This window comes from Bubalus kerabau, chromosome 18 (assembly GCF_029407905.1).
Source record: "Bubalus kerabau isolate K-KA32 ecotype Philippines breed swamp buffalo chromosome 18, PCC_UOA_SB_1v2, whole genome shotgun sequence".
Lineage (NCBI taxonomy): Eukaryota > Metazoa > Chordata > Mammalia > Artiodactyla > Bovidae > Bubalus > Bubalus kerabau.
The window spans coordinates 33615784-33638989 of record NC_073641.1 but is presented as its reverse complement, the minus strand read 5'-3'; the positions used below and the strand labels follow the sequence as shown (position 1 = coordinate 33638989).

The 23206-nt window shown below is 37.8% G+C and overlaps 1 protein-coding gene across 3 annotated transcripts in view; it reads left to right on the top strand.

Annotated features, from left to right (window-relative positions):
* CCDC152 (coiled-coil domain containing 152) overlaps window positions 1-23206 on the top strand; it is a 39976-nt gene that overhangs the window by 13620 nt on the left and 3150 nt on the right. For 2 of the 3 annotated variants that reach the window (XM_055554869.1, XM_055554870.1), the window contains exons 4-6: window positions 2281-2349; window positions 14264-14328; window positions 17947-18049. In XM_055554869.1, the coding sequence (XP_055410844.1) occupies window positions 2281-2349; window positions 14264-14328; window positions 17947-18049 (237 nt within the window). The remainder of the gene's footprint in view (window positions 1-2280; window positions 2350-14263; window positions 14329-17946; window positions 18050-23206) is intronic. The other variant, XM_055554871.1, reaches the window with a different exon arrangement.

Genomic DNA, 23206 nt, shown 5'->3' with positions numbered 1-23206 from the left:
AAGCACATAAGAACAAAATTGCCTAATCTTTCTTTTTAAAAATACTGTTACTCTTTGTGAAGTTTTCATCATTATATATTTAGCTACTATAATTGTAAACTTAAACTGGCGCAACCTGGGTTTCTCAAACTTATAGTAAAAATGTGATAGCAATAACTATCACTAAGTCTTTCTCTGGCTCTATTCCTGTCCTCTTTCCAGGGCCTCTCACCTACTCAGATTAGTCTGAAGAAGTGATCCTATGCTGATCTTCTTGTTGGTATATTAAAGTAGTTAGAATCATTGACGTTAGTGCTGGACTGCTTGAGTTCATGTTGTAGCTCTACCATCTACTACTTTTAAGTGTGAGTTTGGACAATTTGCTAAACTTCTATGTGTCAATTTCCTGATATATAAAAATGAGGCAAATACTAGAATCAATGTCATAGAGTTAAAAGGGTTAATTCATCACTATTAATTCATTTAACAGTTGCAAAGCACTTATATCATACCACTGTTTCTCCATTTACCCCTTACCATTATAATGCCTGTCGATCAAATCACTTAACAAATATTTAGGAAATGACTATTATGGACCGCAACTCTTCTAAGTACTAGGGAGAAATGGTAAACAAGACAGAAGATAGTCCCTGCTATCCTGAAGCTTATAGCCAAGGGCTGCTTAAAGTTACAGAAGTCTCCACCACTGTTGCCCCGCTTCAAATGTTTAGCTGTTGCTGGTGATACCAAGAATATACATACTGAAAGCTTTTTTGCACATTTCGGGCTTGATTGCACAGAATTCTCCCATTATGCAAGAAGACATTGGCACCAAAGTTGCTGATGCCTTGTAACCCAACACATTGAGTTTTTACTCTTTGTCGCTACTCCCTTGTCCTAGGACTCAGGCAAGAGGACAGGTTAGAGGACAATGAGGAAGAAAACCCTTATCTTCTCCCAAATGACACTTGCTCACCAGCTCTGACTCTGTATCTTTGAATAGAACTTCATTTTCCTTGACTCTCTTTCCTTGGAATGTTCTCTCTTTCCTTGGAATGTTGTTTTTATGGAAAAGCCACTTGGATACATGCCTCACAGTTCTCCAGACATGTCCAAATGTGCCTTATTTCTAGGGCAGCTGTTGCTAAAGGCACATAGAGGGAATCCCTACTTTACTGGGTTTTTCATGCCTTAGAAAACTCATAACTAAATCATGGAGTGCATTTGATTTAAAGACTGATTTAAAAAGTGTGTATTACAGATGGCTAACAAGCACATGAAAAGATATTAACGTCACTCACTATTAAGAGAAATACAAATCAAAACTACAATGAGATACCACCTCACACCAGTCAGAATGGCCATCATAAAAAAATCTACCAATAAATGCTGGAGAGGGTGTGGAGAAGAGGGAACACTCCTGCGTTGCTGGTGGGAATGTAAACTGATACAACCTCTATGGAAGATGGTATGGAGATTCCTTAAAGAGCTAAGAATAAAACCACTGAATGACCCAGCAATCCCACTCCTAAGGAAAAAAAAATTGAAAAAGACACATATACCCCAATGTTCATTGCAGCACTATTTACAATAGCTAGAACATGGAAGCAACCTAGATGTCCATCTACAGATGAAAGGATAAAGAAGCTGTGGTACATGTATACAGTGGAATACTACTCAATCATAAAAAGGAATGCATTTGAGTCAGTTCTAATGAGGTGGACGAACCTAGTGCCTATCATACAAAGTAAGTCAGAAAGAGAAATATTGTATATTGACACATATATATATGGAATCTAAAAAGATGGCTTTGATGAATTTATTTTTAGGGCAGCAATGGAGAAACAGAGGTAGAGAACAAACCTATGGACATAGAGGAGGGGAGGAGTGAGAAGGGGAGGTGTATGGAGAGAATATAATGGAAATTTACAACACCATATGTAAAATAGATAGCCAATGGGAATCTGCTGTATGACTCGGGGAACTCAAACAAGGGCTCTGTGACAGGCTGAAGGGTGGTATGGGGAGGGAGATGGGAGGGAGGCTCAGGAGGGAGGGGACGTGTGTGTACCAATGGCTGGTCCTTGTTGATGTAAGACAGAAAAACCACAAAATTCAATAAAGCAATTACCCTTCAATGTAAAAAAAAAAAATGTATTATATAACTTATTTTGAGATGCCTGGTTGCTTTATTAGTCTCAGAATTGTCAATTAAATATTATTTTAAGTATTTTTTGACTTTGAGATAATAATTTCAAAACAAAAGTAAATATTCAAATAGATTAATCTTTTATGTTTTAGAATGTGCTACTCTTCATGATATGATAAAAGGGCTACAGCATACCATTGAATATCAACATAATTTGAAGGGTAAGTTAGAAAAAAAGTAAAATCTAAAAAAAATGGTTGTATTTAAGCATCTTTTAGAAAGTTTTTACATTGCTGACAGTAATCTTCTCTTAATCTGATCTTGTTAAATTTATCAGCTAAGAGCAGGATTCCTTACTACTCAATGATATCTTCCTAAATTATTGTAAAATAAGAAATGTCATGCTGAATAGAACAATTCAGTCATATTCCGACAAAAACATCAGGGTTTTATAGTTGATTATAATAATTCTCTTCATTACTTAAGAAAGGTTAGAAGTATATTTATTCTCAGTAGTATTCTTGGTCTTCAATAACCTTGTGTTCAGTTTTAAAGGATGGGTATTATGAGTAATTACATCATAAGTATTCTGTTCAAACTTCAGAGATAGTTTAGTTTACTATTTAATTTCTGTCATTAAGTAAGGTTTTATTTGTGTAAATTAAGCCAACATCTTCAGCTTGTCTTACTTGGACAGTCATGCTAAGCCAATAGGCCGCCACTGACAAAACAAGACAACCAAGTGTTTTGTCTTGCTTTAATTTAGCTACAGTGCAATGTTAGTGGCATTTCCCTCTACTATAATTAATTAATTAATAAAAGTCACTCAGTCGTGTCCCACTCTTTGTGACCCCATGACCATACATTCCATGGAATTCTCCAGGCCAGAATACTGGAGTGGGTAGCCTTTCCCTTCTCTAAGGGATCTTCCCAACCCAGGGATTGAACCCAGGTCTGCCACATTACAGATAGATTCTTTACCAGCTGAGCCACAAGGGAAACCCAAGAATACTGGCGTGGGTAGCCTATCCCTTCTTCTAGGATCTTCCTCTACGATGATAGAGTTTAAACTAAATTGCCTCCAAGGTCTCATAAAACTGACACCAAACAATAAGAACTTTTTATCTTAGTCCTCTGCTTTTCTCATAATGAAACTATTTTACATATATAGGGGAGATACAATACTGACCTTATATGGTATTTATTTGATTTGATGTGTTATTCCTCATAGTCTTTTAAGAATTACTATTAGTTTTTACTTTTCCCCCATTGCTTTACCTTAAAATATTTCCTAAAGTGTTAATGAAACAAATATAGGAATTGGATCAGAAGACTTCATGCTTACACTGCCCAACAGCTTCTGCAGTACATAAGGATTCATTTCCATGTTGATACACCACTAAGAGCTGTTCTGGAGATCAAGAAGGGTAGTAGACAGGGAACCATACCATCTCCAATATCTTTTTTTAAATTTTTTCCTGCAGATGTCTGATCACGGTATGTCCCATAGGTTTTTGCTTGGCTTAGTTCTAGCATCCTGCTCATTTTTTCCCAGTATTTGGTCCCTATCCCACACCTGGTTTGGGCTTTCATTTTTCCATCTCAGTGCCAAGGGCTCAGAACAACTTTTCCTTTCTCTGACTAAATATGACACCTAGCTGCACTTTTTTTAATGTATCTGTTCATAATCCTTTACAGGATTCAACTCTTTCCAGGAGTTTAACTCTTTCCAGGATTTTGTTCAAATAAAACATCTACCAGAGATTAACATTAAATACCTTGAAGTTCCAGAAAGTTGATTATAATTATAAACATGTTAAACATATTGCTTTAAAAGAGGTTATCAAATATCGACCAATAGTCAAGAATATATTTTCACAGATATGGTAGTACAGATCTTTTAATAATCCATTTCTGAAAAATGGATATTCTATGCTGCCTCTCAGGAAGAAATAGTGATATACTGATTTCATTTGTCCAGTGCTCCTACAGGTTTTGCCCAACATGATAGATGTGAACTACCTGTCTTTCTTCTCTTTGATCTGTTTGATTCTCAAGATTGTATGGATAATTTGCTTATCAAGGTTACAGTGGTTGTAAATATCTGCCTCCCCAGAAACTATTTCCTTTTCTTAATATAAACCTGACTTTTTTTTCTAAGATTCATTCTTAATCCATGTGATCATATGCCTCGGGAGAAGCTAGTTACACCCCAATTCCAAGGGAGGGCTTCTGAAATATTTTCCTCTCTTCCAAAAAACTGTTCTTCTGGTTGTTGTTAAGTCTGCACATAATGCCTGAAATTGTTGCAGACTCTGCTTTCAACCTGAAAGTGATGACAACATTGAGGAGGGCAGCAAGAAAAGACTAAAAGGATGTGGTGTCTTGACTGCATTATTGAGTTACTGAATCAGTTGCCCTCTAAGCTTAAGAGTTTCTTCAGCCACTATGAGAGAAATGATACCTCCCTTTACTCTCATCCATCAGTCTTTCAGTAGGTGCTTATGGGCTGTGTAAAAGATGATCTATTGAGATGCAGAAAGAAAACAGCACAATTCCTATTAATGCTTATTTTTTATTAAAAGTAGTCAGTCATATACTGGAGAAGGAAATGGCAACTCACTCCAGTACTCTTGCCTGGAAAATCCCATGGACAGAGGAGCCTGGTAGGCTACAGTTCATGGGGTTGTGAAGAGTCAGACACGACTGAGCGACTTCACTTTCACTTTTCACTTTAATGCATTGGAGAAGGAAATGACAACCCACTCCAGTATTCTTGCCTGGAGAATCCCAGGGATGGAGGAGCCTGGTGGGCTGCAGTCTTTGGGGTAGCACAGAGTAGGACACGACTGAAGCAACTTAGCAGCAGCAGCAGCAGTCAGTCATGTATGGATGTGAGAGTTGAACTATAAAGAAAGCTGAGTGCCGAAGAATTGATGCTTTTGAAATCTGGTGTTGGAGATAACTCTTAAGAGTCCCTTGAACTGCAAGGAGATTCAACCAGTCCACCTTAAAGGAGATCAGTCCTGGGTGTTCATTGGAAGGACTGATGCTGAAGCTGAAACTCCAATACTTTGGCCACCTGATGTGAAGAGCTGACTCATTGGAAAAGACTCTGATGCTGGGAAAGATTGAAGGCGGGAGAAGGGGACGACAGAGGATGAGATGGTTGGATGGCATCACCGACTCAATGGACATGAGTTAGAGTAAACTCTGGGAGTTGCTGATGGACAGGGAGGCCAGGCGTGCTGCAGTCCATGGGGTCGCAAAGAGTCGGACATGACTGAGCGACTGAATATATTTTGATGAAAATTTAATAATGGAATGTTATTCTTTATTCTTTCTGCATATCAGCTATACATCATTTCTGATATACAAGATTCTTCTTCTCCCAAGGAGAGAGTTCTAAAACTAAACAGTTGCATCTTTATTTTTTCTCGTCTCAGTGTCCTGATATGTAGTACAGTCTACATGGACCTGCTTAAGAGGGTTTATACATTATATTAGCTACTTACAATCAAAATAATCCTTTCAAACTGGAAAGTAGCTTTAAGAAATAAAATGTTTGACAGTACTAATAATGCAAGCACAAATCAGCAATAAAAAAGCAGCAAAAAAAGTAGCAGAGCTGTCACTTCTACCCTTGTACAAGTTCGGACACCTTCAAAAGTTTAAAAATAATGAAAAACTATCATAACTGATGAAATGTCAGCCAATGGTGGCCAAGTGTAACTGCCTTTGAAAAAATTAATCTATAGCAGGACTGTTTGCAAATGAGTATTTAGAAATGGTTCCATCATTAAGTGATTGGGGGCCAAAAATGTGTCAACTTTAAATTTTCTTACTTGCATATTAAACTTGGCAAAGAAAGCTAAATTCAATTAAAAATTCTTCAAACAGTGATCTAACAATGATTCTCAACCCTTTGTTAAATGTTTGTTTTCAAAAATCTTTTGAGAGGCTTATAACAACATCAAGGAAGATGGATTTGACAGAATTTCAAAAACAAATCACTTTTGCCTAATCAGTGTTTGGGACTGAAAAATGAGTACAGTAGGCCCTTCATATCTGAAGGTCATGCATCCTGGATTCAACCAACCCAGACTGAAAACACTTGAAAAAAAAATTCAGTAAGTTTCAAAAAAGCAAAACTTGAATTTACCAAGGGCTAGTAACTATTAATGGCAGAAAGCAAAGAGGAACTAAAGAGCCCCTTGAGGAAGGTGAAAGAAGAGAATGAAAAAGCTGGTTTAAAACTCAATATTAAAAAAACTAAGATCATGGCACCCAGTTCCACCCCTTCATGGCAAATAGAAGGGGAAAACGTGGAGGCAGTGACAGATTTCCTCTTCTTGGGCTCTAAAATCACGAGGATGGTGACTGCAGCCATGAAATTAGAAGATGACTGCTTCTTGGCAGGAAATCTATGACCAACCTAGAAAGTGTATTAAAAAGCAGAGACATCACTTTGCTGACACAGGTCCATCTAGTCAAAGCTTTGGTTTTTCCAGTAGTCATGTACAGATGTGAGAGCTGGACCATAAAGAAGGCAGAGCACCAAAGAATTAATGCTTTCAAACTGTGGTGCTAGAGAAGACTCTTGAGAGTCCCTTGAACAGCAAAGAGATCAAACCAGTCAATCCTAAAGGAAATCAAGACTAAATATTCAATGGAAGGACTGATGCCTAAGCTCCAGTGATTTGGCCACCTGATGCGAACAGCTTACTTTTTGGAAAAGACCCTGATGTTGGTAAAGATCGAAGGCAGGAAAAGAGGGCAACAGAGGATGAGATGATTGGAGGACATCACTGATTCAATGGACGTGAACTTGGGCAAAGTCCACGAGATGGTGAGGGACAGGAAGGCCTGGCATGCTGCAGTCCATGGGGTCACCAAGAATTGGACATGACTTGGTGACTGGACAACAACAAAAGTAACTATTTACATTGTATTTATAATTATAAACATAGCACTTACATTGTATTAGGTGTTATAAGTAATCTAGAGATAAAAAAGATATTAAAAAGATATACAGGATATGCATAGGTTATATGCTAATACTACACCATTTTATGTAAGGGGCTTGAGTATATCCATGAATTTTGGTACCCACAGCAGTCCTGGAACTACTCTCCAATGGAAACCCAAGGATGACTGTGTTGTGATTTAGTAAGTGCTGCCAGTGATGCATTTGAACCATCAAATCCAAGTATCAAGACAGCCTGAATATTAAACAAATTTTCATAATCAAAGAGTTAAATCAACATTGTAAAAGCTAATGATGCATTTCCAGTGGCATCATCTCACTAAAATTTATTAACAATAATAGTGATTCAATAATTTTAAAGTTTTATAACAGTGCTTTAAATAATATTAGAATAAATTAACATTTTTTTCCTCTTTAGTTCACCTTAACTTCTACTTGTATCCATTTTAAGAATTATATACAGTTGTTGTTGCTAAGTCACTTCAGTCGTGTCCGACTCTGTGTGACCCCATAGATGGCAGCCCACCAGGCTCCCCTGTCCCTGGGATTCTCCAGGCAAGAACACTGGAGTAGGCTGCCATTTCCTTCTCCAATGCATGAAAGTGAAAAGTGAAAGTGAAGTCGCTCAGTCATGTCCGACTCTACGCGACCCCATGGACTGCAGCCTCCCAGGCTCCTCCATCCGTGGGATTTTCCAGGCAAGAGTACTGGAGTGGGGTGCCATTGCCTTCTCCGATTATATACAGTAATAAAGTGATATATATACATAATTTATAAATAACTAGACAAGAATTGGGGTGTACATTCTCATTATTTTTATTAACAGAGCACACAATTATGAAAGTTTGGAGACTATTAGTTTAGAACTTCACTTTATCTGTTTGTCACTACTTTTTAGATTTTGTGATTTTGTTATTTATGTTGGCCCACCTATTCCCTCCTAATATTTACCAGTTACATGTGAGACAGTGGATGATCCCTCTTACCATTCCCTGATGGCTCAGTGGTAAAGAATCTGGCTGCCGATGCAGGAAACTCGGGTTTGATCCCTAGGTCAGAAAGATTCCCTGGAGAAGGAAATGGCAACCCACTCCAGTATTCTTGCCTAGAGAATCCTATGGACAGAGGAGCCTGGTGGGCTATAATCCATGGGGTTGCAAAGAGTCAGACATGACTTAGCAACTAAACAATAACAAACCATTTATGACAATAGCATTGGAATTTCATAACTTAAGGGAAAACTTGAATCCCTCATTCTCATCAGTGATTGGATGATTAAGTTAAATATATTTTCTGAGATGTTCTCATTGTCAAGGACCAAAGAACCTCTTCATTTATTACTGCTGATCTGACACAGAGAAGGAAAGTCATGAAACAATATTTATTGACATCTGTTATGCCATCTATCAGGCTGGAGAAAGGCAAGGGCCTGTTGTGTAGATTATGCAAGAGTGTTGGCAGCCCTTTATACCATGAGCCTTTGTTTTCTTGCTGCTTCATTACCTTATCCTCTGCTTCCCAATTTGGTCTTTATACTTCAAAGAATGAATTCATTCTATCTTTGAAGTAATATGTGTTTGGAGTTCAGGATATGAACATAAAATAGAGTATGATTCATCACAATATATCATAAATGATAGGAATATCTTTATATTGTTTCTTATATTATTGTAAATACATTATTCTACATTCTACTTTAGGAGAATCTCAGTAATTAACTACATGAGAGATAGTGACATTATACCTGCTAACTTATCATCAGTGGTTATTACTGCCCGGGCAAAGAAAACAAGATTCAGAGCCTTTTTTCCACTAGAGGAGAATTATTGCGATATAACCAGCCCTAGATCAATTGAATTTCAGGAATTTAAACACATGGGCAGTGAAAAGAGAAAAAAATAGAGACGTAAAATCAGCCAAATATACAGAGCACCTCCAAAATCAGTAGAATTCAAATGTATTTGCCAATTTTCTCTAAATAATTTATTACAACTTAATATTGCTTTTTTCCTGTCTGAACTGAGCCTGAATAACTTAAATTTACTTGAGCCCTTATACTCTAAAAGAGTGGATTTTAAGGAAGACATTGTTATGGACAGTGCAGCTTTACTGTACAAAATTGTGCTGAACAAAATGATGTAGTCAAAACTGATCACTGATCAGAACGTTTTGAAAAGAGCAAAAGCATATATTCAGTGTTATTCTATAAAAGAATTGTATGAGAAACTAAGCTAATCCATCATCAACTACTACTTAAGAAAAAAATAATGCTTACATGAAAATTAGTTTGAAAAATGTAGAAATACTTCTTTCAATGTAATTGTGAGAAAGACCTTCTTAAAATAATCAGACTTGTTAGCTTATAGTATATCTTTTGAAGAATGCTATCATATTTATATAAGCATCTTCTAAGTATGGGGAAATGACTTCTTATGAATATATACTGTAGAATCTTCATTATTTAAAAACTGCCACCTTCCAAGAGAGATTTCCTAAAGGAACATTAAAAAGAAGGTAAGGAACAAAACCTATAAATAATTGTGGCCACCAACATAATTTTCAGGGCACAGTGCAAAGTGAAAACGTGGAGTCCATGTTCAAAAATCAGGGGAAAAAAATAACATTAAAGGTTCTGAAATATAAAGCTTTTTCCCTTCTTTTGTGGTCTCTCTCAATTGTCACAATATTTTATTTGTTGTTTAATATCACTCTCAGTGAAAAATGCTTTTAATTTTAATTATGAGCATGCATTTTACTATTCATCTTTCAATTGTACAAACTAGTTTTAAATTCAAAGAACACAACTCATATGTGGAAGTACAGAAGTACACAATTAATAGTTCATAGTTTATACATGTATATCTATTTCATTCTTACCAGAATAGTGGAAATGCTACACAAAACTACCTCAACCATTTTTCATTCATTCATTTTAATTCTTGAGAAATGCACATTCTACCAACACTCTCTACCTTCTGCTTACTGATGAATAAAAAAAAAAGACTGAAATGAAAAATAACTGTGAATTTCCCTATTTTTCCCTTTTCTTCCATGTCATCATTTTTTGTCTGGCTAATAGAAGTAACAGAAGTAGTAAGAAAGGATATGATAGAGTTGCTTGGTCATTCATGTTTCTTAGAAGAACATTTCCTTCTTTCTGGATTTAAAGCAAAGTCTAGCTCAGGTTAAAGAGCAATTCCTTGTCAAATATCAGGACCAGGTAGACTCTACAGTGATCAAGATGCTATTTGAATTTATCTCTACTCCAGCCAGTGCAGCAAGAGCCTTATACCTTAAGGAAGTAGCCTTAAGGAAGTGGAGATATGTGTATGAAAATCTAATGTAAAATCTGGGAAGATGATGAAAAAGAGCTGTGCCAACAATAATAATATAACATGGATTATAATAATAATATTACATGGATTATACTACAGATGAAAGCCAACAAAAAGCCACCTGAGGTGCACTAAAATATTAAGGAGGTTAGCTATTTCTTCAGTAGATGACTTTAATTCATAGGTAAGTTATGTGCTTCTGTTTAGCATAATTACAGATATGCCAAAGCTAGATACTAACATAACATTTAGATGGGTTGATCAATATTTCTGGCAGAGGGAAGACTTAACATCATTAAAATGTCATTTTCCTGAATTTAATATACACATTTCATGTAGTTTAAATTAAAATATTAAATTTAGGGGTAAAGGAGAAGATTGCATAAGCTAATCTTACAGTTCATTTGACAGAAGAAACAAATAAACAAAAACAAAGTATGAAAAATAAGAAGAACATAAGGGAGAAGGACTTCCACTACCAGAAAACAGCATGCTCTGAAGCCATTGTAATGAAATCAATATGGTATTGGCATAGAAAGTGAAAAAGACATCCATGGAAAGAATGATCTAGATTCTAGAAACAGGCCCCAATATTTGCTAACTTAACGATTGATGCAAGGAATATTTCAATTTATTGAAAAAGAATGATATTTTAAAGTATGGTACTGGCACAACTAGCTTACCATCTGGAAAGTTTTCCAACCATATCAAAAATAAATTCCATATGGATTAAAAAAAAACACTTTAGTGCAAAAAAGAACAATAGAAACTTAAAATCCAGGAAAAGCATACAACCTGGAGCTGAGGGATATCATCTTAACCAATCTGAGAACCTCAGTTACTATATAAAGAAAAAAAAAAAAAAGACCTAACACACCTTCTTAACAATGCAACAAAAGTACAAACAACAACAATGTAAAAAGAACTCTGCATGTTATGTGTAAAACAAAAGTCAAAAGCAAATAATTTATTTGAAGTAAAAGTGTTTTCAAATACCAATGTAATTTATATCTACAATACAAAGAGCTCTACAAATTAATCAGCAGGAACAAAGAGAATTTTTAAATGAGCACCTTTAATGTCTGGCTCAGGTACAGATCCTTGCTCTGTTTCAAACCCTCACCACACACTAAATCAGGACTGACTTTTTCCTGATCTAAGTATATCTGATTTTCCTTAAAACACCTAGTGGTTGAAGCACCCCTCCTTCTCCATCATGCCTTGTCAAGAGAAGAGTTTTGATTTTTTTAAAAAATGTCAAAATTATGATAGGTATGAAATAATGGGGCAAATTGAAGATGCAAAACTGTATTTTACTTAAATTCATTTTTTCCTAAGTTTTACTTAATAGGGCATTATATAACTATGGTTCTCAATAATATTGTTCAAAGATTAAACCTTCCTTTCCTTCTAGTTTAGCTTAGCCTACTATATCAACTCATCTTCTTTTTAAAAGTATTTATTTATTTGGCCACACCAAGTCTTAGTTGCAGTGTATGGGATCTAGTTCACTGACCAGGGATCGACCCCTGACTCCCTGCATTGAGAGGTCAGAGTCTTAGCCACTGGACCACCAGGGAAGTCCCTCATCTTTTTTGTACAGTGGTTTTGTTTCCCTCACCTATCCTAAAATACAAACTATACTAATCCTCAAATACAGATCAATCCAGCCATATACTTGCTTGACTTACAGTGTTATAGGCACTGAAGGCTATTGGTAAACATAAATTGCAAAGTCATTTTGAGTCCCAGTTTCACATATACCCTTAATTTATCCAGGCTTTTACATTTTTCATTCTTTAAGTCCCCAACTTTAAATATTTCTTTCTCATTGAACCTACTTTACTTTCTATTTCATAGAAAAAGCTGTCAGACATAAACTACCTGATTTCCTGTCACCCACTATCCCTTCTTCCCACTGCACTTCCTCCAGTGTATTCATACACAGACATATCCTTTCTTCTTCCTCCTTAGCTTTGAAGAAAAAAAATCCTTCTTCCTATCCAAACTTATTTTTCCACTTAACTCTCATCTCTCAATACCTCTCTTCTGGGATGTTGCATCTTCTACTGTCCCTTCCTTTCTCTCTCATTTCCCTCTTTCTATTGGTCATTCCTCTCAGCTTTTAAACAACTCAGATCTCTCCCATATTTTCAATAAACACAACAAAGTGTCCTTGATTTTGGATTTATTCCCTACAATTACTCTCACTCTTTGCTTTTGCAATGGAATCTCAAGGGAATAGTCTGCACTCACTATCTCTATTTCCTTACCTTCATCTAGTTTTTGGGCTTCCCTGATAGCTCAGTTGGTAAAGAATCCGCCTGCAATGCAGGAGACCCCTGTTCGATTCCTAGGTCTGGAAGATCCACTGGAGAAGGGATAGGCTACCCACTCCAGTATGCTTGGGCTTCCCTTGTGGTTCAGCTGGTAAAGTATCCACCTGCAATGTGGGAGACCTGGGTTCAATCCCTGGGTTGGGAAGATCCCCTGGAGAAGGGAAAGGCTACCCACTCCAGTATTCTGGGCTGGATTAGTCATACACGGACTATACAGTCCATGGGGTTGCAAAGAGTCAGACATGACTGAGCTACTTTCACTTCCACTTCACTTTTCATCTAGTCTTCAACTTAGAACAATTGGGCATCTCCCAAAGATTTTGGATTCAGAATTCTCTCATTTCACCTTTTTATTGCATTTACTGCCATGCATTATAACCCCCATAAACTCTCTTCTCTTAGTAACACCCTCTCCTGCATCTCTGGACACTTTTAGTCTCCTTTATAGGTTAGTTTTCCTTTAGCCACCTCTAAATGTTTCTCAGCCTACAAGAAATATTCTCCTGGATATCTCAAGCATTTCAAATTTGGCGTGGTAAAGATAGAGATCCATCGTTCAACTCCTAAAAATCTTCCCCTTTAAATTTTTCCCTAATTGATTAACAGTTTTCATCCACTCAAATCAGAAACCTAGAAGGCAAAGGTTCCCCTTTTGCTTTTGCCACTGCTATCCAATCAGCATTAAGTTTCCTGGTAATTCTATCATCTATATAGTTATCTTTATTTTCCATTGTCTCTTACTGCCAGTGACCTACTTTAGGCTCCCATTATTTCTTACTTGATCTATTACTGATGTATGGACATCCTCTGGGTTCAACCCCTTCCCTATTCATCTTCTGCACTGCCAGATAATCTTTTTGAACATGTAACTAATAATTTCATTTCACTGTTCAGAATTCTTTGGTGAGTCTATAACCTATAAAATAAAATTCAAAGTTTTTCATCTAGAATCTGTCTACTTCCTATAAAGTTACTTCCCCAATCTATTTAACACATTCTCCTTATAATTTACACTCCAACAATACTGTACTTGAATTGTAATTTTCCCAAATGTGCTATATTGATTCAAGCCCAAAGTCTTCTGGATATTTTTCTGTATCTCCCTCCAACTTACTATTTAAGTCTCAGATCAAGTGCTCCCTCTTCTACAAACCCTTTCCTGACTTAGAACTGACCTAAGCTTTTCTTCCATATCACCCCACCATATTTCAGACACACTGCCATTACCAAACAGTTATCACAGCATTATCATAACTGCTTACACATCTATCTGTCTTACCACTAGGCTGTAAGTTCTTTGATGAGCAATAATTTTTTTGTTTCAGCATTCCCAATGTCATTCACAGAGCCTAATGTGTAGTAGATTTTGTATTCACATGTTTAATACATATATGAACAGAAACTTGATGGGTTAAAAATATTCCCATATTAATTGAAAAGTTCTATATAATACTCTTCAATGACTTTTACACAGGTGAAAATGAACAACTAAAAAGAAATGCTGATCTTATGAAAGAAAAGTTTAAAATGCATGAACAGGTGAGTTTATGTGTCTTTATATTCAATCAAATACCTGTGGAGCATTTTCTTCCCAAATTGGGGGGGGGAGTCATTTTTAATTAATATAGGCAGCCAAAAAGATACAAGTTTTGAAGACCCTCAGTGTTTTACAAACTAATGCAACAGTATATTGCTTGCATTACTTTCTTTCAAACAAAAAGGGATGCAACAACTTTGCCATTTATTTAAAAAGTTATCTTAGAGTTTTTACTCTTCAGTATACTCTTAAGTAGCACTTTATAAAAGCTTTTTTATGATAAAGTAAATGCCTTCAGTATTTATGATTTGAGTGATCTATTGAAATTTTATGGCACCATCCAAATGAAGAGAGCATTTTATGTGGGTCACCAATTTTCTCCCAAGAGCCAGCATACACTCTGCTACTTTTTCTTATCTCCTATAAAAACAGCATCATGATGATAATAATTATAGAACATAAAACCTAGTGCCTAGAACATAAAATATCCTCAATGAATATAAGTTCCCACCCCTCTGCCCTTTGGGAGGTTTATTAAGCTAGTTTTTTCTCATCTCCCAAGAGCCAATATGTCAAACTCTAAGATTTCCAAAACTCAGCTTAGATCTGTATCCACCTTAGGACTTCAACTTGAAGGATCATCTCTGTTTCAATCTGGTTCTTCACTTAAAGAGCCTTTGAAGAAACACAAGCTAATTCTGTAAACATGCTGGGGCTTCTAGATAATACTCAGGAGTAATGAATGGTATCTCATGTATTTTTGGAAAATTTAGCTTCTCATCACCAATTTTGAAATAATTTAAATATCCCTGGGTTATATCCCATTCTTTATATTTCCTTTATATCTTTCCTTTATTTTTCCATCCCTTTCATATCTTTCCTCTACATTTCAACAATAAATGTAGTCAGGGTGTAATTGGAACAGAAAGGGAGAAAACTTTTGCCTCCTCTTCTAAAATGTCAGATTGTAGAATACTTCTTTGTCTAAAATAATAGGAATTTTCAGAGGGGTGGGAATGACAGAATAAACACCATAACCCAAGATTCTGAGCTTATTAACTGCTGTCCAAAGCAAACTAAAGATTACCTCAATCTAATGAACATTCTCTAGTACAACACCTCCAGGCACATCCAAGACATATGGAGAACCACTCCCTAGAAATAAACTTTGGAGTTACTTAACAGCCATATTTATGAGACTGGAAGATTTGTAACTTGTATATGAAGAATGCTTAGGTTTTATAAGAAGATATAACCAGAAGCTGTCCCTTGGAATTTAAAGTTCTCAAGAAAGCAAATGAAAAGAAGGCAATCAACAAGAACCTGTTGGAATTTTGTCCCCTTAAAAAGAAGAAAGGATTGGATTCTTTGGGGCTGTTACAGATTATACTAAAGGAGAAGAACCCAGTGAGATACAGCCTGGTACCAGCCCAGACGTTTAAGATAGGCTTCATGCCTCGAGACTACAGTGAAAATCCTCAGTCTTACCAAACTGATGGCAACATGTCAGGTGGAAAAATCAATGGAGAATGAAAAGACATGTAGATTTGTCTCCTAGAGTTTCCCAGAGCAGCAACTGCTTAGTGCACCCATTTGAGTCAGGAGTCATTTATGAAAGCCATTGTGTAGTTGTCCATCTAGAAATCTAGATACAAGCATAGGAAAAATATCAGTCTATGAGATTGACCCCTTCAGTCACCTACCTAACTTTAATCAAAGGCAATGGTTGCATAGGTTCAGCCATTCCTGTAAGTTTTCTGGCAAACTTCCTGACTGTATCCTCTTGAATTTAAGGAAATTTTTAATTATATATATATATATATATTAATCTTTATTTTTAATTATAGCTGCTTAAACCAGTGGATCTTGACTTTTTTTATCTCCTCAAATACCTGAATATACTGAATATCTATTAAAACCCATGAACCCTGATTAAAAAAACGTGCTCAAAAGGGCACATGCATGCATACACATATGATTTTGCATACAATTTCAGGAAGTTAACAGACCTTCGAAAACCCTTTATCTGGGTCTAGGGTAAGAACCTCTAACAAATAATTCTTATTAGCATTCTCATTCATTGAATATATATCAAGGGATATACACCAGGAGATAGGAATACAACAGTGAGTAAAAACAAAGTCCCTGCTTTTACAGTGTTTAACACACATGCGTGCCCAGCCATGTCCAACTCTTTGCGACCCCATGGACTCTATCTAGTCCACCAGGCTCCTCTGTCCGTGGGATTTTGGCAAGAACCGTGAGTGGGTTGCCGTTTCCTACTCCAGGGGATCTTCCTGACCCAGGGATCAAACTCTCATTACTTGCATCTCCTGCATTGACAGGTAGATTCTTTACCACTGGTGCCACCTGGGAAGCCTTACCATGTTTATTAGAAGATTTTTCTGGGCCTCCTGCCTTCATCATTGTCTCTTTCTTACTATCCCACTTCGCTTTTATTCTTCCTTCTTTCCTTTACTCCTCTCCATTTAGAAATATACCTCTGGAAAAATTGATAATTTAATCTCTCTGGTGGATTTCTCTTTCCACACTTCTCTCAATGCCACTGTCCAGGGACTTCCCTGGTGGTACAGTACATAAGAGTCCACCTGACAGTACAGGGGACGTGAGTTTGATCCTTGATCTGGGCGGATTCCACATGCCACAGAGCAGCTGAGCCCATGCACCACAACTACTGAAGCCCATGTGCCTAGAGCCTGTGCTCTGCAACAAGAGAAACCACCACAGTGAGAAGCCCAGGCACCCCACCTGGAGAGTAGCCCCTGCTCTCTGCAACTAGAGAAAACCCTTGTACAGCAATGAAGACCCAGCACAACCGAAAAAATAAATAATTTTTTTAAATGCCACTCTCCTTATGAGCATAATAAATCACTTCTCTGCTTCAACAACCTATGAAACTAACCTCAGGAGGCTGTTGACCACTTCTCAGATCCCAAATTCATCCTTCTTTAGCCTCCTCATAAAGCTGACCCTTACCATAGATAATGCTTAACCTCCTCCTGGAAATTAGGGATGTTTATATAATTGTCAGAAATGGAAAATTCAGCCTACATTCAAAGAGATTCACCCTTTGTTAGGGTAAGCTTGCTGCTGCTGTTAAGTCGCTTCAGTAGCGTCCGACTCTGTGCGACCCCATAGATGGCAGCCCACCAGGCTCCCCCATCCCTGGGATTCTCCAGGCAAGAACACTGGAGTGGGTTGCCATTTCCTTCTCCAATGTGTGAAAGTGAAGTTGCTCGCTGACTATCAAATGATACATAAAGTTGGCTCTACAATATACTTTGGCTTTTTTGAAATATTTTAATGTTCATGCCATTTCTGCACACACTTAAAATATTTTGAGCATCTATGGTAAGTTATGGATATGGTGATGAGAATTCAGGAGGCAAAGATAAAAAATCATTGTGTCTAGATGATCTGTCTACTTGAACAAGATATTGGTCCTTCTCAAAGTTTAGCATTCAAACAATGAACAATATCTTTCCTCTCTAGATATAATTATATATCAAAAATTAATATAAACTTTGAAAATTTCATCTAATCAAAAGATGTGAACACATAACTTAAATTGAATAATGAATGTATGTTTTAATCCATAGGAACATAGGAATAATATTGCCAAACTTATGAGTGAAATGAAAATCAAAGAGGAGGGACATAAGATTGAAATAACAAAACTTTATCAAGATATGCAGAAAAAACGTAAGTTTTTATTTTTAATTTACTGAATTCTAAGATACCATATATGCCAGCAAATTTGGAAAACTCAGCAGTGGCCACAGGACTGGAAAAGGTCAGTTTTCATTCCAATCCCAAAGAAAGGCAATGACAAAGAATGCTCAAACTACTGCACAATTGCACTCATCTCACACGCCAGTAAAGTAATGCTCAAAATTCTCCAAGCCAGGCTTCAGCAATACGTGAACCATGAACTTCCAGATGTTCAAGCTGGTTTTAGAAAAGGCAGAGGAACCAGAGATCAAAGTGCCAACATCCGCTGGATCATGGAAAAAGCAAGAGTTCCAGAAAAACATCTATTTCTGCTTTATTGACTATGCCAAAGCCTTTGACTGTGTGGGTCACTGTGGAAAATTCTGAAAGAGATGGGAATACCAGACCACCTGACCTGCCTCTTGAGAAATTTGTATGCAGGTCAGGAAGCAACGGTTAGAACTGGACATGGAACAACAGACTGGTTCCAAATAGGAAAAGGAGTATGTCAAGGCTGTATATTGTCACCCTGTTTATTTAACTTATATGCAGAGTACAACATGAGAAATGCTGGGCTGGAAGAAGCACAAGCTGGAATCAAGATTGCCGGAAGAAATATCAATAACCTCAGATATGCAGATGACACCACCCTTATGGCAGAAAGTGAAGAGGAACTCAAAAGCCTCTTGATGAAAGTGAAAGAGGAGAGTGAAAAAGTTGGCTTAAAGCTCAGCATTCAGAAAACAAAGATCATGGCATCCGGTCCCATCACTTCATGGGAAATAGATGGGGAAACAGTGGAAACAGTGTCAGACTTTATTTTTTGGGGCTCCAAAATCACTGCAGATGGTGACTGCAGCCATCAAATTAAAAGACGCTTACTCCTTGGAAGGAAAGTTATGACCAACCTAGATAGCATATTGAAAAGCAGAGACATTACTTTGCCAACAAAGGTCCATCTAGTCAAGGCTATGGTTTTTCGAGTGGTCATGTATGGATGTGAGAGTTGAACTGTGAAGAAAGCTGAGTGCCAGAGAATTGATGCTTTTGAACTGTGGTGTTGGAGAGTACTCTTGAGAGTCCCTTGGACTGCAAGGACATCCATCCAGTCCATCCTAAAGAAGATCAGTCCTGGGTGTTCATTGGAAGGACTGATGCTGAAGCTGAAACTCCAATACTTTGGCCACCTGATGCAAAGAGTTGACTCATTGGAAAAGACCCTGATGCTGGGAGGGATTGGGGGCAGGAGGAGAAGGGGATGACAGAGGATGAGATGGCTGGATGGCATCACCGACTCAATGGACCTGAGTTTGAGTGAACTCCGGGAGTTGGTGATGGACAGGGAGGCCTGGCGTGCTGCAATTCATGGCATCGCAAAAAGTCGGACACGACTGAGCAACGGAACTGCAGCTACCATAAAAAAACTTACATGCGTATATAATTTTTTTCAGTAATTACCAGTATTCTTGAATAAACACTGCCTTTACACATCTCAATTTAGGTTTGTTGCTTTCTATATATTTATGTGATATAAATTACATTTATAAATTGGACTCATGGAGTTTGAATTTAACATTAATGTGAGATAGTTAATATTGTAAAATTAATATAAAATGTAAGTTAGCTTTGATATTTATATACTCATCATAAGAATTTATATACTCATCACTAAGAATGTAATTTCTCTAAGAAATTATATTCAGTATTCAATAAGAATGAAATATTCTTCCTTTAGCAAAGTAGGTCTCATGAACTAATGTTGAGAGTTAACTGGTTTCATAAAGGTATTAAAAAGTTTCTTAACAAGCCTAGATGCACACCATATGCAAAAATTAACTTGAATAATAGGTCTGAATGTAAACCTATATCTATAAAACAGCCAGAAGAAAGCATAGCAGATAATCTTTGTGACCCTGAGTTAGCCACAATTTCTTACAAAGAAACAAAAAGCACAAACAATAAAGGAAAAAATTCTAAATCGAACATCAAAAACTATTAACTTCTGTCCTTCAACACAAAAGAAAATGAAAAGACAGGCTACAGACCAGTAGATAATACTTACAAATGCATAACTGATAAAGAACTTATGTTCAAAAATCTATAAGGAACTCTTAATTCAATAATAAGTCAAACAACCCAATAAGGAAAGGAACAAAATATTTGGACACAAATAATATATACAGATGAAAATAAACACATGAAAACATGTTCAACATAATTGGTCTGTAGAAAAATGCAAATTAAAACCATAGTGAGATACCACATTGCACCTTCTGTTGTTGTTCAGTCACTCAGTCATGTCCAACTCTTTGCAGCCCCATGCACTCAAAACCTCAATGCCAAGTGTTGGTGAGGGTATGGAGCATTGGAATTCTCATACATTACCAGTGGGACTGTAAAATTACACAACCACTTTAGAAAAGAGTTTTGTTGTTTCTTTGGGTTCTCTGAGAAGCAGATGCCTAGATAGAATTAGACATTCAACAGATTTGTAAAGGAAAACATTTGTGAGAATAGATAGGGAGGGAACTGGGGGAGAAGGAGATGGGTTAGCTGTTACAGGTTGAACCGATGTGAAAAAGAGAAGGAAGAAAGGTGTGCTGGACAGGAGAAGTCAGTCTGTGACACATTTATAAGAAAAAAGTCAGCAAAGTTGGGCCAAAGTTGCCCATCAACCAAGTTCTGCAACTCTCAGGAACAACTCTGCCTTAGTATCCATGCCAAGTTCAGTCAGTGGCTAGGAGCAGCTCTTGGGAATCGTGACCTCAGCATAAATGTGGTCATGAAAACCAATGAGTCAGTTACATTCCCTGAAGTTGGAGATCTGAAAGATGCATTTTCATGGGCACAACAGTTTCCTCCTTATGCTACACGTACCTCCTTCTCCATAGGAGTTCAGGCAGCAGGTTCTCCATACTTCTGTGGACGTTTCTTCCTCAGGAGAAACCTAGAAGAGGGGTTGTTGAAGTGTTCTTCCTCCTAGGGACCTAATTGTGTATTTTCAGCCAGCAGGTTCTAGATCAAAACCTTGGTTCTGGTTAGGGAACCGAGCAAAAAATAATTTTTAATGGGGCCATGTGCCCTCAGCCTCCTGTTCCTCCATTTTTATTTCTTTTGTACTTGTTAAGCAGCATTTACTGCTCATATGTTAACTAACTCTTCTGCTGCTGCTGCTGCTAAGTCGCTTCAGTCATGTCCAATTGTGCGACCTCATAGACGGTAGCCCACCAGGCTCCTCTGTCCCTGGGATTCTCCAGGCAAGAACACTGGAGTAGGTTGCCATTTCCTTCTCCAATGCATGAAAGTGAAAAGTGAAAGTGAAGTCGCTCAGTTGTGTCTGACTCTTAGTGACCCCATGGACTGCAGCCCACCAGGCTTCTCCATCCATGGGATTTTCCAGGCAAGAGTACTGGAGTGGGGTGCCATTGCCTTCTCCGTAACTAACTATACGATTCTCAAAAACACCCCTTTGGCTGCTTTCTGACCTTTCTGGTCATTATGATAATTGTGGCCTCCTGGCTTCTGGTAGTTAAACACCATCATCTGGCTTCTATAACTTGGTGGGGGAAGGGGGACACCATTCATGAATATTAATGAGCCCAAATTTATAACCTCTTACTGTCAGACCTAGCTTGCAGATACGAGTGAAAGTTGAACTTCTTGGTGATGCTGGTTTGTCTCTCACCAGCACATTCCCTGTGGCTTGATTAATAGTGTGTCTTCTGTGTTCTCCTAAGGAACATAATCCTTTGGTGCATTTTCTTGCCTCACAAGATACATATACTCAAGAATGCCAACTTTTGAGAGCCTCCTTATACCTTTCTTGCTAGCTGCCAGGGCATCTCAGGTGTTGCCACTTCACTCTGTTTTGGCCAGTGCTTTCTCTAGAGGTCTAAGGCTACTCCAACAGAATTTGCCCCGTATCCTGGGTCCTTGCTAGGGTATTATGTCCCCTGACCCTAAAGAATATCTTCAAGTCCGTGAATTCTTGCTTACCTAGTCTTAATTTCTGTCATCTTCTATCCAGCACCCTCAAAGTGCCTTGTCAAGGGTATTCACATGGCTCTTCCCAATACAGCCTAGCTAGTTCTTGCAGCTCTTTGGGGTGTATTCACTTTCCCCGCTTACCAGCCCCAGTACTCCCCCAGCCAGGTGATACTGAGCTTTAACCCTAGTTATTGGCCTAGCCACCAAAAGAGGAGGCGGGAGCAGCTTTGGAGAGGAGCCTCTGCAGCATCTTTCATCAGTTAAGCTAAGGGTTAGCTCTTACTAGGAAAAGGTAGGTCACTTCTGCCAATTCTGAGCATTTAGGGGAGCTGTCAAAGCAGTTTCCTCATTGGCATTGATCCAGATATCCCTGTCGTATTTTTTAGGATATTAGGTGTTTCCAACCAGGATCCTAATTTAGCATGGCACACCTGTTTCAGCTGAGCATTTAAACCTCTCTGAAGTTCTTCAACTTAAATGATTAGATTCTGTTGCTCAGCTGTGCCTGCGCTTCCACTAGGGTTCGTAAGAGCCTGTCTGTGGGCTTCCAAAGAGACCGTCTGACTCTCACACCTGTTCTTTAAATCTTTACCTTCTAAGAGCTCTGTTTCTTATTATCCCAATGCAGGTAGATGTAAGAGACATGGGTTCGATTCCTGGGTTGGGAAGATTCCCCCAGAGGAAGGCACGGCAACTCACCTCCAGTATTCTTGCCTGGAGAATCCCAGATTCAGAGGACCCTGGTGGTCCATGGGGTCACAAAGAGTCAGATACGACTGAACCAGCTGAGCATGCACACACAGGAGGTCAATTTAATTTAGCGATAAATAACTCTCCTGTCTTTATGGGCCTTGTTTCTCTCATCTTTCAAATGCCTGAACTATTATACCTACAAGGCATTCACCTCCACTAGGACATTTTCCCAGATAACTGCTGATAAAACCTTCAGTGGGCCTCCCTGGTGACTCAGTGGTAAAGAATCCGCCTACCAATGCAGGAGAGGCAGGTTCAATCCCTAGGCTGGGAGGATCCTCTGGAGAAGGAAATGGCTACCTACTCAAGTATTCTTGCCTGGGAAATCCCATGGACAGAGGAGCCTGGCAGGATACACTCCATGGGGTCATAAAAGATTTGGACATGACTTAGCGACTAAACAACAAC